A 15512-nucleotide genomic window follows, 5' to 3' on the forward strand; every position below is an offset into this window, starting at 1 on the left:
ACATCAAAAGCTAAATGGTCTGCTGAAACATTATAGTTATCTTGCACATCAAAAGCTAAATGGTCTGCTGAAACATTAGTTATCTTGCACATCAAAAGCTAAATGGTATGCTGAAACATTAGTTATCTTGCACATCAAAAGCTAAAAGGTCTGCTGAAACATTAGGAGATAAAGCGATTGATGTGGCCATTGCATATTGCATCAATGCATTTTCGGACACAATATGGTCAAATAGGAATATCTATTACATCAAATACATGGCTTATGCTTGTTATACATTTGTAGGTAGGTACTGACTACAGAGTACATAGAAATTAGAAGAGACAAAAACTGAGGTGATAAAGATAAAGTTGAGGAAGACTTGAGAGAAAAGGGATGGAGAAGGGAGGAAGCATTAGATAGGAGGGTGTGGAGGGGTAAGATAAAGGAGGGTAACGCCGACCCCAAATAAGATTATTATTATTATATAACTCTTTATTAGAACTTTACAATATTTACAAAGAGGTACAAGAAACAAAATAACAAACTGATAAATTAACAATGAAAGGCGGGACCAACGAATCACCGTACAATAGTGAACCCCAGTATGGCATGGGGGGCGGGACCCCTCAACCCTTGTATGCGAATGCCCCGCCCAAACCTCGTAGACTGAATGAAACCTCTCCTGATAGGTGAGATCAATATTATAAATAAATAAATAAATGTCTTTTCTTTGTGTTACTTTATCACAACTTTGGTGCTCACTGCAGCATTGTAGGATCTATACTTTGACCAGCCTAGTCAGCTTGGAGGGTAGCGCGTCTGTCTCGTATGCTCTAGCTCGCGGATTGTGCCATGCTGAGCTTGAAGTATACTCCTGAAATAAGACGGGGTGATAAGGAATGATAAATTCACCCTAATGATAACGATGATAACGTCTCAATGACTTTGGCGAGGAAGTGGAGGGGTGACCTGTCAAACTCATACGTTTACTTCTTATTAATCTTGTTGACTGAGAATACTTGGAAGTAGAGGGGGAATTTTAGATGGAATTGGAGAAATTTGGACTGAGATAGAAGTGGGGGGAATTTGGACTGAGATGGATGTGAAGGGGAACTTTGGACTGAGATTTCGTACTGGTGGAGGGGGAATCGAGTTGTCTATTTCGCGCTCTTTTTCTTAAGCTAGCCACTCACTTTTAGGTAGACCTCTGACAAGTACTACTGAAAAGGTCCGTCATTCAGGTCTACCTGATAGTGAGTGGTCGGCCTTAATATAGAGATTAGAAACAAGAGCTCTTTGTCTACCTGTCTAACTTTGAATTAAGATGAAAGCCATCTTGTGTTTATTTGCCTCTCTGTCTTTCCCCATCCCCTTCTCTCACTCATTCACTCCTATATCTCTCGCTCTACCTGTCTCTCTCTTGTCTGGTGGAATGAAATAGAATTCTAATCCATATTTGGTTTCCTAATATTGCCTATTTAACCCTTTTCTCTCTTCTTGTTTCAGACCCCGAATACAGTGACCACGCAGCCGGATTTGAATAGGACAAAAATGAGTTTATAGTTTAGCTAGACGGATAGACCTATTTCAAGCGATGTCGATCGATGTCAATCAACCATAAGTGTAGCTGGTTTTCATTACTTTTCGTCTGCTTGTCCTAACGTTTCCCCGTTCTTTTGCATCCCCTGAAAACGCCTCCTTGTTATACATATTTCATGCTTGATTTGAAAAGGCCGCACGTATTCATTTCTAATGATGGACGGTGAGGCTATTGTAGAGCGAAGTAAACCCACTTTGGTCTGGCTGGGGGACCTTAAACAAGGAACAGCCCAGTGTCTTTCTTTGTCTGGCTGAGGGATTATAAACAGAGAGTAGATCAGTGTCTAGCTAGGGGACTATATTGAGTAGACTAAGTAGTAGTTTTCTTATGCTATAACCGCTATATAAATAGCGAAGATTGAGTGCGAAGGGCATCCACTGGGAAAATTTTGTCTAGCCAAAGCCAGTTGGCCTCAAAGCGATCACTCTAAAGCTCATTCAGAGGCCGACGACAAACGCCAACCCCATCTGAACATGGGAAAAGGCGAAGAAGGTTCTTATGTTGTTGTAGAGCTAAGTAAACCCATTTTGGTCTGGCTGTTGGACCTTAAACGAGGAACAGACCAGTGTCTTTCTTTGGGACTAAAAATAGGGCTCAAAGCAGCTAAACCCTAACTAGCCTGGCTAGCTGGAGGTTACAAAGGATTTATCATTACCCCTCTGATCTGAAGCTTTTCCCTCGACACACTTTCCAAAGGTGCAACAGACCACGGTCTGAATGGCGGGCATTAGATTAATGGTGAACGAACGACCTGTCTAATTTCACTCATTCAAGTATGCATTCAACTCAAAGCACTCACACTGACTCCCCCCGAAGGAGGGAACTATAGGAACCCCCCTCCAGGGGGTCAAAGTGCATTTGATAATTTGGCGATGAACGATGTTGAAAATTTCGGAAACGATGATGAAAATTTCGGGAATTTCTTCAAGCGCGCATAATTTTCATTTTCGTAATTAAATTCTGTCCGAGAGGGATAGACGGAGACATGGGCCTAAAATAATTTCCCTCATGGTGAAATTGATGGAGGTAAATAGGCAGAAAATGTGATGGGGTGTTGTGACCGCAGTGTAATTAATGTCAACTAATGTGACATTTTGAAGCTGCGCCCACACTCAGACGATAACGATCGTCTTTGCCTGAAACACATCCACACTGTGTTATGAACTTTTCATTCCACTAAAATTTATAAATTTAAACATTATTCTGTACCAAATATAGGTACATATGAGACCTTGTTTAGACTGCGGGTGTAAAGGGACTTTTCACTCTCATTCTGGCCGTATAAACTGTATATTCTATTCTATTTACTTAAATATGACTTGTTCCCGCAGTGTAGTGGTCTAGACATAAACAAAAGTAAGTATTAAGTATAAGCAGAAATAATTTGTATATGTATTTACCTATGATGTAGGTTCTTAGGTAGGTCAAAGGTGTATAAAACTAAGTATCGATAGCTATAATTGTAATGGTATTTTTGATCGTAACCATCATTTCCCTACAAAAGTAATGTTTTCTTTTTTCTCGTCTAGCGGGAAGAGTCGATGAAGCGTCTTCTGGAATGGAAGCAGCGGATGCTCCAGTCCCCTCTGACTCGCAAATCATCAGGTTCTTCTACTCGAGGCACTTCCACCGAGCTGTCCAAATACTACGGCTCCAAACAGACCCAACTCCTGCGGGACTCCTTGGCCAAGGACAAGGAGAATGTGGGCCCTCAAGAAGAGAAAGAAGACCTCCGGGAGAGGTCTGAGGACCATAGAGCCTCGAATAGAGTGCAGGATGGACGACGTAGTGCCAATTCGGTTCACCGATACAATAGCTATTCTTCAGATGATGAAGGTAAGAGGCTTGGTTTGTATTGTTGAAGTAGATAGTCACGACAGTTTTTCTGTTTTTTTCCGGTAAAGGGCTTTAACTCCTGCTGGTAGGTCTTTCACGCTGACTCCTTAGGTGGACTAGAATCTACTTAGATCATAGATGATGGTATACGGTGTGATAGCTTTCAAGTGTTGGGTTTTGTAGCCTGAAATATTGCTAATTTTATAAAGCAACCAGGGGGATTTAAGAGAAGATATTTGGGAACAAATGACATGCATGCGCTGATGTTGGGTTTTGTAGCCTGAAATATTGCTAATTTTATAAAGCAACCAGGGGGATTTAAGAGAAGATATTTGGGAACAAATGACATGCACCTTTACCACAGTAAAGGCCCTTTCCCACCTGCCGTGTCGTATGTAGTAGGTAGGAGCAAGGGGAATGGGCCCTAACAGTCGTATTCTTTCCAGCAAAAAAACGAGAGGTAAACAAAAAATTGGGAGCTGTCAAATTTATACGTATTTCGATATCTTATTTCGATTTACATATTTTGAACAAATATTTATTTCGATTAAATAATCAGTATAGATACACTGTCATACAAACTGTTAGTCGACCGTATACCTAGACTACAGTCGACCCATGTCGATCGACGTCGGCCGAAAACTATACATAGGAGGTTAGATCAAAGGATTTTGGTGGATTAAAAAAGAAATTAACAGTGTTGATCGACCACGGGGACCTAGAACTGAATATGCCGCTTAATGGCTCTTTTGAGAGTGTACGAAAACATCTCGGAAAAGCGGACAAAGTGTAAAGCAGAGTAAAAAGGGTACAAAATGTCCACACTCAGACGATAACGATCGTCTTCGCCTGAAACACGTCCACACTGTGTTATCAACTTTTCATTCCACTAAAATTTATAAATTTAAACATTATTCTGTACCAAATATACTCGTACATATGAGACCTTGTTTAGACTGCGGGTGTAAAGGGACTTCTCACTCTCATTCTGGCCGTATAAACTGTATTAAACTGTATATATTCTATTCTATTTACTTTAATATGACCTGTTCCCGCAGTGTAGTGGTCTAGATGCTCGCCTGGTCAACAGGAAGGCGTGGGTTCGATCCCTGCAAGATATCAAATGTTATTCTTAACTTACTACCGGGCTGTAGTAAACACTAAAGGCACGTTCCCACTTGTCGTAAGTTTCATCCGATTTTTTCCCGAATGTCCCTGTAGGCAATGTAATTTGGCATTCTCTTCCATCCAACATCCAAGATTGGCAAAAGGTGCATCAGTAAAAGAAGAAGACATGGAATTTAGTACTACGACGCTAGCCTAGTTAGCTTGGAGGAAAGCGCTGCGTTGTAGGCGCTAGGTTGCGGTTCGATTCCCGCCCGGGGCAAACTTTGTCTTCTAAATATGTAGATAAGGTTCGTTCTCGGAACGGCTGGCTTTCTCCTATCCTGTCTTCCTTCTCTCCTCGCTCTCGGGACCTGTCGTGAGTGGCCGGCCTAAGTCCTTAGAAGTTATAATTTCCTCTATCAAATCTCTTGAAAAACAAAGTACTTTCGAGTCCCAGTACCTTTATAACTTTATATTTATAACAGTAGGAATGTAGGACAAAGAAACGTCTCTCCTACTACCGATGTTCTGTGTCGTACCGCAGACTAATCGCACATAATACTCTTGCTTACCTAAAGAACAAAAATACCAGAATGAGGATATTAAAAGAATGTAAAGCAAGAATGAGAAATAATTAAAGAACAAGAAGGAAGAACAAGCAGTTGAGAAAGTCAGAGAAAACAAAAGGGCAATCTGAAAGAAAGAAAAAGTCGCATTGCTCAGAGAAGATGGAAGAGAAGGGGGAAATGTAAATAAATGTAAAGGAAAGACAAAGGGTTGGTTATTTGCTTCCTTCTTTGGTGAAAAAGAGAAAGTGTGAAGTTATTCTTTACCACAGTAAAGGTCCTTTCCCACCTGCCGTGTCGTATATGTAGTAGGTAGGAGCAAGGAGGGAACGGGCCCTAACAGTCGTGGTATTCTTTGCAGCAAAAAACGAGAGGTAAGCAAACAATTAGGAGCTGTCATATTTAGACAAATATTTATTTCGGTTAAATGGACAGTTTTAATACATTGTCATACAAACTGGTAGTCGATAGCCGACCGTATAAACAACTACACTACAGTCGACCGAATCTATCAATGTTGACTGAAAACTACATTTAAAGGAGATAAAATCAAAGGATTTTGGTGGAGTAAAATTTTTTATAGTGTGGACGTATTTCAAGCGATTCCGATCGACCATAGGGACTTAGAACTATACATGCCGCTTAATGGCTCTTTTGAGAGTGTACGAAAACATCTCGGAAAAGCGGACAAAGTGTAAAGCAGAGTAAAAAGGGTACAAAATGAAAAACGTACGTACCTAGTTGTATAATTAATCAAAAGAAGAAGAAAAAAGACTTTTCTCGGGAGCACATTAACGTAATTAACGCTTTTCCTCGCTCCCAAGTCCCGCCCACATCTTTTGTATCAAGATTCCTTTGCCATGAGAACATTTCTTTTATCTTTCCTCCAAGAGTAGCTCGTTGACCTAAATTCCAAACGTTATGCAGTCAAGTGTCGACAATTGGGTAGGGGGTTTCAGTAGGCAGGAAGTCGGTTGGGTGGAAGAGCTATGTGAAAATCCTGCTAATAAAGATTTAAAGAAAGCCGGGACTGGCCGGGAGGCACGCGAACGTCAAGAGCTCCAAGCGACGTACGGCCTTAACACGAAATGGAATTTCGATTTTTTTCAGCATGTTTTATATCACTAAAAAAATATATGTTGACCAGGGAGCTATCTCATAAAGAATTTTATCCCATAAATTTTACATTTTGAATTTTTGACGTTATATTAGTCTAATTCGAGAGGTGACGTCAATTTTTTTGCCAAATGCAAAGTACGAAATTCATTTCAGGCACAGGTTCCTGAGGGTAGGAGAGTTAAACATTATCCTCACAAAGAAATTCACTGTGCTAACTCCTCATTTATTTCAAAATTAATTGTAGATATGGGGTCCTTAAATGCTGCTTTCAAAATTAACAGTATTTACAGGGACCCTAATCACTGCGGGGGTTGGATATACGCCAGTGCGTAGAGATAACAGAAAAAAAACTGCCCTAAAACGAAACACTGGAGATAATAAATTGTCAACAGTCAGCAGCTGAATCCATTCGTAATGATTATAAGTACATGACGACCTCTGCTAATGTTTAATGTACCTAGACATTATTATTTATGTATGAATCCCCCTGCAGTCATGCTTGGTCCAGCACGGGAAAAAATATGCCAAATAAAAAATGATATTCACGTAGAAAAAAAAAGGGATTTAAAAGGCAACATCCTCCCGGTCCTTCCCCAGGATGGGGAAAAAATGAAAAATAAATGGCAAGCAGGCAAAGAGGAATTACATTTTGTTTTATGAAAAGCCCCAACGTGACGAAAAATTTCGGAAGGAAGGAGAGAAGGTTTTCAGCGAGAGCTTTGCTGAAATCCCCACGAGCTATGAGCTTTACTTTGTATTATTTGTAAGCCTTGACTTTTGTCATGTTACCGTGGGATGAGAGTATGCCTGAGAGTTAGGCCTGTTCAGAATATGGAGAGAGAGGGCTTAAATCCAATTTGATTTTTTGAGTGGAGCCGGGAATAGCCAAGATAGGTACTAGCCTTGCACGACGTGACTTAACTTTAGTGGAATCAAATTAAATCAAATCATGGTATCTTTGTGGTAAAGCAGAGAGCTTTCTCACAACTTTGTGGGTATCACAGTATTACAAGTCTTTCATTTACTCAATCATGATATTTATTATCGCTCGTCTCTTCGACTTGTAATGCCGCCACTGGTCGCTACTCGATTATAGTAGCTACTCAATTGTCCTCACGAGGCTGAGTGCACCCCGAACTCCAAGCACAAACGAAGTAAACCCACTTTGGTCTGGCTGGGGAACCTTAAACAAGGAACAGCCCAGTGTCTTTCTTTGTCTGGCTGAGGGACTATAAACAGAGAGTAGATCAGTGTCTAGCTAGGGGAGTATATTGAGTAGACTAGTAGTTTCCTTATGCTATAACTGCTATATAAATAGCGAAGATTGAGTGCGAAGGGCACTCAATCTTCGCTATGACTAGCCTGGCTAGCTGGAGGTGACAAAGGATTTATCATAACCCCTCTGGTGTGAAGCTTTTCCCTCGACACACGACACACTTTCCAAAGGTCCAACAGACCACAGTCTGAATGGCGGGCATTAGATTAATGGTGAACGAACGAGCTGTCTAATTTCACTCATTCAAGTATGCATTCAACTCAAAGCACTCACACTGACTCTTGTATCAATTGGAAAAATATGTCATTAGAAAAAGTACTTTTCATATAACTTTTTTAGGGTTTTCTAGATCTAGAGATTTCCTTTTATCAGTGTGTTAACATCAAAATTTGATTAATAGACATAGGTACAACGATTGATTTATTATTACATATCGATACTTAGGGTTTTCTAGAGATTTCCTTTTATCGATGTGTTAACATCAAAATTTGATCAATAGACATAGGTACAACGATTGATTTATTATTACATATCGATCTGTTTCAGAGCTCGTCAAGAGCAGCACACTGGTCAAATGCCCATGCGAAACCCAGACTTCCTATCCAGCAGCTCCCCTAGTAGTCGCAAGTCTGTGGGAAGTGATCTGGATTCCATAGGAAGTAGGAATGGTCTGGCTGTGACGGATAGTGAGAGTATTGACTTTGATCAATACCTGGAAGATCGACCTTAAACAAGGAACAGCCCAGTGTCTTTTTTTGTCTGGCTGAGGGACTATAAACAGAGAGTAGATCTAGCTAGGGGACTATATTGAGCAGACTAGTAGTTTCCTTATGCTATAACTGCTATATAAATAGCGAAGATTGAGTGCGAAGGGGATTCACTGGGAAAATTTTGTCTAGCCAAAGCCAGTTGACCTCAAAGCGATCACTCTAAAGCTCATTGAGAGGCTGACGACATACGCCGACCCCATCTGAACATGGGAAAAGGCGAAGAAGAAGAAGGTTCTTATGTTATTGTAGAGCTAAGTAAACCCATTTTGGTCTGGCTGTTGGATCTTAAACGAGGAACAGACCAGTGGCTTTCTTTGGGACTAAAAATAGGGCTCTGCAGCCAAACCCTAACTAGCCTTGCTAGCTGGAGGTTACAAAGGATTTATCATTACCCCTCTGGTCTGAAGCTTTTCCCTCGACACACTTTCCAAAGGTGCAACAGACCACAGTCTGAACGGCGGGCATTAGATTAATGGTGAACGAACGAGCTGTCTAATTTCACTCATTCAAGTATGCATTCAACTCAAAGCACTCACACTGACTCCCCCCGAAGGAGGGAACTATAGGAACCCCCCTCCAGGGGGTCAAAGTGCATTTGATAATTTGGCGATGAACGATGTTGAAAATTTCGGAAACGATGATGAAAATTTCGGGAATTTCTTCAAGCGCGCATAATTTTCATTTTCGTAATTAAATTCTGTCCGAGAGGGATAGACGGAGACATGGGCCTAAAATAATTTCCCTCATGGTGAAATTGATGGAGGTAAATAGGCAGAAAATGTGATGGGGTGTTGTGACCGCAGTGTAATTAATGTCAACTAATGTGACATTTTGAAGCTGCGCCCACACTCAGACGATAACGATCGTCTTTGCCTGAAACACATCCACACTGTGTTATCAACTTTTCATTCCACTAAAATTTATAAATTTAAACATTATTCTGTACCAAATATAGGTACATATGAGACCTTGTTTAGACTGCGGGTGTAAAGGGACTTCTCACTCTCATTCTGGCCGTATAAACTGTATATTCTATTCTATTTACTTTAATATGACCTGTTCCCGCAGTGTAGTGGCCTAGATGCTCGCCTGGTCAACAGGAAGGCGTGGGTTCAATCCCTGAAAGATATCAAATGTTATTCTTAACTTACTACGGGGCTGTAGTAAACACTAAAGGCACGTTCCCACTTGTCGTAAGTTTCATCCGATTTTTTCCCGAATGTCCCTGTAGGCAATGTAATTTAAATGAGAGTGGTCCCACTACACACAAACACGACAAGTGGGAACGAGCCTTAAAGGCTTAAAGAGTCCTATTTAAGCAGTATAAATAAGCACTATTATAAATCCACGTTTGTTTGCAGGGTTCGAGGAAGAGAAGCTCCTGGGTTCGATTCTCCTACCGTCGTATAAAATCTCACCCTGTTCCTCGGATGACAAGGTGTTTCGGAAGTTCAGTTTCAAGGCGGAGCATGCTAATATGCGGACCTACTATTTCGCTGCCGATACCAGGGAATCGATGATACAGTGGATGAATGCGTTGAGTTTAGCGTCTATATTGCAGAACAGTAGTACTGGGTAAGATTTCAGGGCATTTAAGTACGTCCTAACATGCATAGTATTTAACTATGGTAGGTTTTACACTATCGGATAGAGCTATAGACCTTGGGATGGATCACGCATTTCTTCGCCTTAGCAGGCCTGTTAATCTAAAAAAAAAAAAAAAGTGATAGATAAAATTTTCAATAATAATGATAATCGACTCTTGAGTGGAAAAAGTAACCAAAGGTAAAATAGGTTAACGCAGGAGGCATTCTCTACAGTCTAACCCTAAAGGTATGTCCACACATAGTCGAACGGCCGTCAATCGATAAGGTGAATCTATGCTGTCGAGCGACCGACGGCAGGTCGACTAAGTATGGACACAACTTAACCCTCAGAACTACATAATTGTGTGGTTAAATAAATAAATAAATAAATGTCTTTTCTTTGTGTTACTTTATCACAACTTTGGTGCTCACTGCAGCATTGTAGGATTTTTCCAAATACATATATCGCAATAATCCAGCTCCCAATTACCTACCATGCTGGCACCGGTCGCTATGCGCATTTATATTACATAGCAGCTATCATTTTCCTCACGAGGCTGAGAGGGGCCCCGTAACGGCCAGTCACGGAATCAATCATTTGCATGATACAAATTTCTTGACCCCGCCGGGAATCGAACCGGTCTCCCGCGTGCAAGGCGAGCGCAGTGACCACTACGCCATGGACGAAAATAAATAAACAAACCATGGTAGTAACAACAACAAACAATTAATTGATCAAAGCGTCCTCAACAGAGCCGTGTAGAGATCAATATTACTATACTTTGACCAGCCTAGTCAGCTTGGAGGGTAGCGCGTCTGTCTCGTATGCTCTAGCTCGCGGATTGATTCCCAGAGACATTTAAGGGGGGCGCCAAATACCTATATACGCCACTAAAAATGTTTGTAGTTCGTCCAACTGTCTGGGTTACTTTCTGGTGTTGTCGTGTTGACCCAGCATCTAAATGGGACGCGCTGACTCCTTAGGTGGACTAGAATCTACTTAGATCCTAGATGATGGTATACGGTGTGCGGTGTGGTAGCTTTCAAGTGTTGGGTTTTATAGCTTGAAATATTGCTAATTTTATAAAGCAACCAGGGGGATTTAAGAGAAGATATTTGGGAACAAATGACATGCAATTATTCATCCAATGTAACTATTAAGAGAGTTAGTTATTGAAGATCTGCTGAACTGAATACAGTCGTAATAAATAGAGCTAGGAGGTTTTAATTTATTTATTATTTAATTTTATTATGAGGGTGCGTCAACAAAATTATGTTACATTCACTGCTATTTTATTTTATGAATTTTAATTTTACGTCAACTTGTAAAAAAAAAAACGCATGTGCATGTAATATGTTAAGTTTAATGTAAACAGAAAATTCCTTTTTTCCCTGTTTTCTCGATGTACATACTATTTTAACAAATCTGGGTTTTTTAATCTCAAGGGAACGGCTTTGCTTGCTATTATAAACATGGGTATTTTAATCATGACGGGAAATTTTCATTTATTTACATATTTTGAACATCAAGGCTATGTGTTATAACGAGAAATGATTTAACATCCACCTCCACATTGCTCGGAGCAAAGCTTTGCATTGCAATGCAGTGAAGCAGGAGCATGGTTACAAAGTATCCCTTCCAACCCTTGTATGCGAATGCCCCGCCCAAACCTCGTAGACTGAATGAAACCTCTCCTGATAGGTGAGATCAATATATTACTATACTTTGACCAGCCTAGTTAGCTTGGAGGGTAGCGCGTCTGTCTCGTATGCTCTAGCTCGCGGGTTGATTCCCAGAGACATTTAAGGGGGCGCCAAATACTTATATACGCCACTGAAAATGTTTGTAGTTCGTCCAACTGTCTGGGTTACTTTCTGGTGTTGTCGTGTTAACCCAGCATCTACATAAATGGGAAGTACTATGTCTCTCATCGCCCATCTGATGAGGGAAATACTACGAGATGGGCATGCTACTACACAGATCACATGCGTCTAATGTTATGTAGCATTTGTTTCATTGCTACGAAATAGGTTGGTATCAAATGCTGGGAATTGACTATCAGGTCATTTTCCTCCTCGCGTCCCAATATTTTGCGATGATATTGTCTTGATCCGTGAGTTCTGGGCATGTCTGCAGGTGGTCTGCATTCATGACAGCTTGTTGAGTGCAGAGTGGACAGGTAGGTGATTCTCTGCAGCCTATGCGGTTGAGGTGTTGGGCGAGAGGGCAAGACAATCATGACCTGTCATCAGGCGGAAGGTGGCGACCGCTGCTTTTCTAGGTGTCTGAGGTATGAGTTCAGGTTTGTCAACTATGTCTTTCCATTTTTTCCCCAAACTTTCTTGCTACGTAAAATTCTTGCTACGAAATAAAAACGGCGGTAAAACACTCTTCTTCTTTTTTAAACTCACAACACATGTTTCCCCTTTTCTCTTCCCCCCAGATCTCCAGAGCACGGTATCCCCGGGATGGGTTCCTCGGGGGATGACTACGCCTCCCGCCCTGCGGCCTATCCCCAAGACTATCCCCCCTCTTCCTGCTCGGACCCTCAGTCTTCCCCTTACCAGTATCCTCCTAGGGTATTCAATGCGGAACGGCGCACTCCAGACACCTACGGCAGATCTAACTCGAATACCCCGGCACAACAACACCAGCAGCATGCAACGGGGAAAGTGATTTCGTCGAAACCGAAGAACTCGGATTATGAGGAGTTGTATAATATACAGTACAGGTAAGATATAGAACGGAGATCTTTTTTTTATGACACTCTTTTAAGTATTAGGGTTCTCCTGTAGGAGCTCATCCACCCAACCACTAATTTTTACTTTCTATTATTTCACTGTGAGCCTTTAAGATCTTTCACCAGGGAGGTCTTGAATGTTCCTAGACTTTGTGAGTCCCTTATATTCCTATGAAGAGAAGAAAAGAGAAGGTATTTAATCCAAATTGAACAGTTGAATAAGAAAAACCTACATACAGTACAGGTAAGATATAGAACGGAGATCTTTTTTTTTATGGCACTCTTTTAAGTATTGGGGTTCTCCTGTAGTCATCTACCCAACCACTAATTTTTACTTTCTATATCTATCATTTCACTGGGAGCCTTTAAGATCTTTCACCAGAGAGGTCTTGAATGTTCCTAGACTTTGTGAGTCCCTTATATTCCTATGAGGAGAAGAAAAGAGAAGATATTTAATCCAAATTGAACAGTTGAATAAGAAAAACCTAATTTGACTTGATTGAAGTATTTGGACATTGATCTTTCCGATATAACCAACTTGCAATTTTTCCATTCTTATTACTTTCCTTATTTTATTAATATTTTCCGTTCGAACGTTTCCTGAAATGGATTTTACTGAAGCAAACAGTACAAACACTATTCACTCTTCTTTTTTAAACTCACAACACATGTTTCCCCTTTTCTCTTCCCCACAGATCTCCAGAGCACGGTATCCCCGGGATGGGTTCCTCGGGGGATGACTACGCCTCCCGCCCTGCGGCCTATCCCCAAGACTATCCCCCCTCTTCCTGCTCGGACCCTCAGTCTTCCCCTTACCAGTATCCTCCTAGGGTATTCAATGCGGAACGGCGCACTCCAGACACCTACGGCAGATCTAACTCGAATACCCCGGCACAACAACACCAGCAGCATGCAACGGGGAAAGTGATTTCGTCGAAACCGAAGAACTCGGATTATGAGGAGGGCATCCGCCGGGAATCTCGTGCAAAATAGAATTAAAGAATTCGAACCCAGTCCTGAGAAATGTGAAACCAAAGATAGATTCGAACTACAGGAACCTCTGAAACTATCGTCATCCTACCATTCGAATGAAGCACATGTTTCGTATATCAAGAGCAACGAGTCATCTCCTGAGAAATCAAATTTAAAGAAGAAATCAGAGGTTCATATGAATGGGCTCCCACAACGAAACCCGGTCAGTATGGAAGGCGAAGAAGCAAGATATGCTGTGAAACGGGATATTAAAAACCAGAATCCGAAATCCGTTAAAGATTTACTTGCCGACTTTGAAAAGAAATCTCAACTTCTGAAAGAGCAAAGTGAGGCGGAAGCTAAAATCATAGAGGAATCTTCGAACCGGTATGTGTTTAGTGATACGGAGACTCTACTCTATGACACCAGCTCAGACCATGAACTAGCGGATGAAAGGATTTTGAACCACGTCAAGAAAACTGAACCTCCTCTTAGTGAAGATGACGAGGAAGTGGCTGCCGCTCTGGGCAAACAGGAATCCTTCTTCAGTGCGTGTCGTGATATCGGACGGAAATCAGACAAAGTGAAGCGGAAGAATTCAAAGTCCAGTTTGGGAGAATCTTCAACTAATACAGACTTGACCATTGGGTACAATCGATTGAGCATTGCAGAATCCATGGTTACACATGATGATATTGAATCACATAGGAGTTTTCCTCGTGAGAAGGAACAGTTAAATCGAACAGAGGATGACAATACAAGTATTGAGGAGCATTATATGCCCATGACTCCGTCCAAAAAGAACGTCCTATCCCCTAGTACAGAAATGTTTGTGGTGCATTCTAGAAACAACTCTGCCACGCACAGTGCCATTATGGAAGATTTACTCACAACCTTCGAAGAAAGCTCGTATGTTGAAATGACTGAGAACGGACTATCCAAGTCTTTACTTGCACCCAAGACGTCAAACTCATTTGCTTCAAAGAACAACCTGAAAAGAAACAACTCTTTGAACAGTTCAAACTACTGTGAGATTGACAACAAGGCAGAGAGTCACTATGATGTGCTGTACAAGTCTGGTTCATCTCAACACTATGAACCTTTGTATATGGAAGTGAACGCATCCAACTCTAACAGTAAGAAGGTCAATGTGGAACCTCCTAAAGACAAACCCGAGCCTCCAAGTAATAATAACAAAGGTAACCATTCTAGACAAACTTCAAAGACAAGTGATCATTTTGATATGGGAGAACTCCCTCCTACACCACCCAGAATCATTCTACCAGACATCTTGAACTCGTCTTCCAATTCTATTCAGAAGCAAACTTCTCTCAAGTCAGATAGCTCTGATGCTGATGATGAAGCTTCTAAAGATCTGGACTCTATTGATACACCGAGACATCCCAGGTTCAGTCTATCGGACACATTCAGACCTGCCTCGTATTACTTGGGTGCCAGTGTAGAACGAACAGTCATGGAGCAACATGACAGCTCAGACAGTGACCTGGTATCACCACCCCCAATACCGAAGAGTCCTCCACCAATAGAAGATTTAGACACCTCTCTGGATAGTACAAACCTGGATAGCAGTCGACTTGACATGTCCCAGGACTCGAGCAAGAAATACGAGAAGGATAACCACCACCTGTGGAACATGTCATCGAATTCCAGTGAGCTGAAAACAGTCCATGAGAAGATGGAAATGTTGATGTCCCAACCCGATGATACGCTGAGTTCTGAAACAGATTCCATCAACTCTATGAGGAAAAGTAGACATGAGATTCTAATGAAGAGAAGACCCGTGTCTGCAGATATTCTCAACAGCTTACGAAACCCAGACTTCCTATCCAGCAGCTCCCCTAGTAGTCGCAAGTCTGTGGGAAGTGATCTAGATTCCATAGGAAGTAGGAATGGTCTGGCTGTGACGGATAGTGAGAGTATTGACTTTGATCAATAC

The 15512-nt window shown here is 41.4% G+C and overlaps 1 protein-coding gene across 1 annotated transcript; it reads left to right on the forward strand.

The window, feature by feature from the left end:
* Nucleotides 1-540: 540 nt before the first annotated feature.
* LOC103520518 (dentin sialophosphoprotein-like) lies at nt 541-15486 on the forward strand (the record flags this gene model as incomplete). Its single annotated transcript, XM_026831599.1, has 4 exons — nt 541-671; nt 12287-12574; nt 13279-13507; nt 13638-15486. Coding segments are annotated over exons 1-4 (2497 nt in total), but the record flags the coding sequence as incomplete, so codon positions are not given.
* Between the last annotated feature and the right edge of the window lie 26 nt (nt 15487-15512).

The sequence above is a fragment of the Diaphorina citri genome, unplaced genomic scaffold (genome assembly GCF_000475195.1).
Source record: "Diaphorina citri unplaced genomic scaffold, Diaci psyllid genome assembly version 1.1 scaffold3729, whole genome shotgun sequence".
NCBI lineage: Eukaryota > Metazoa > Arthropoda > Insecta > Hemiptera > Psyllidae > Diaphorina > Diaphorina citri.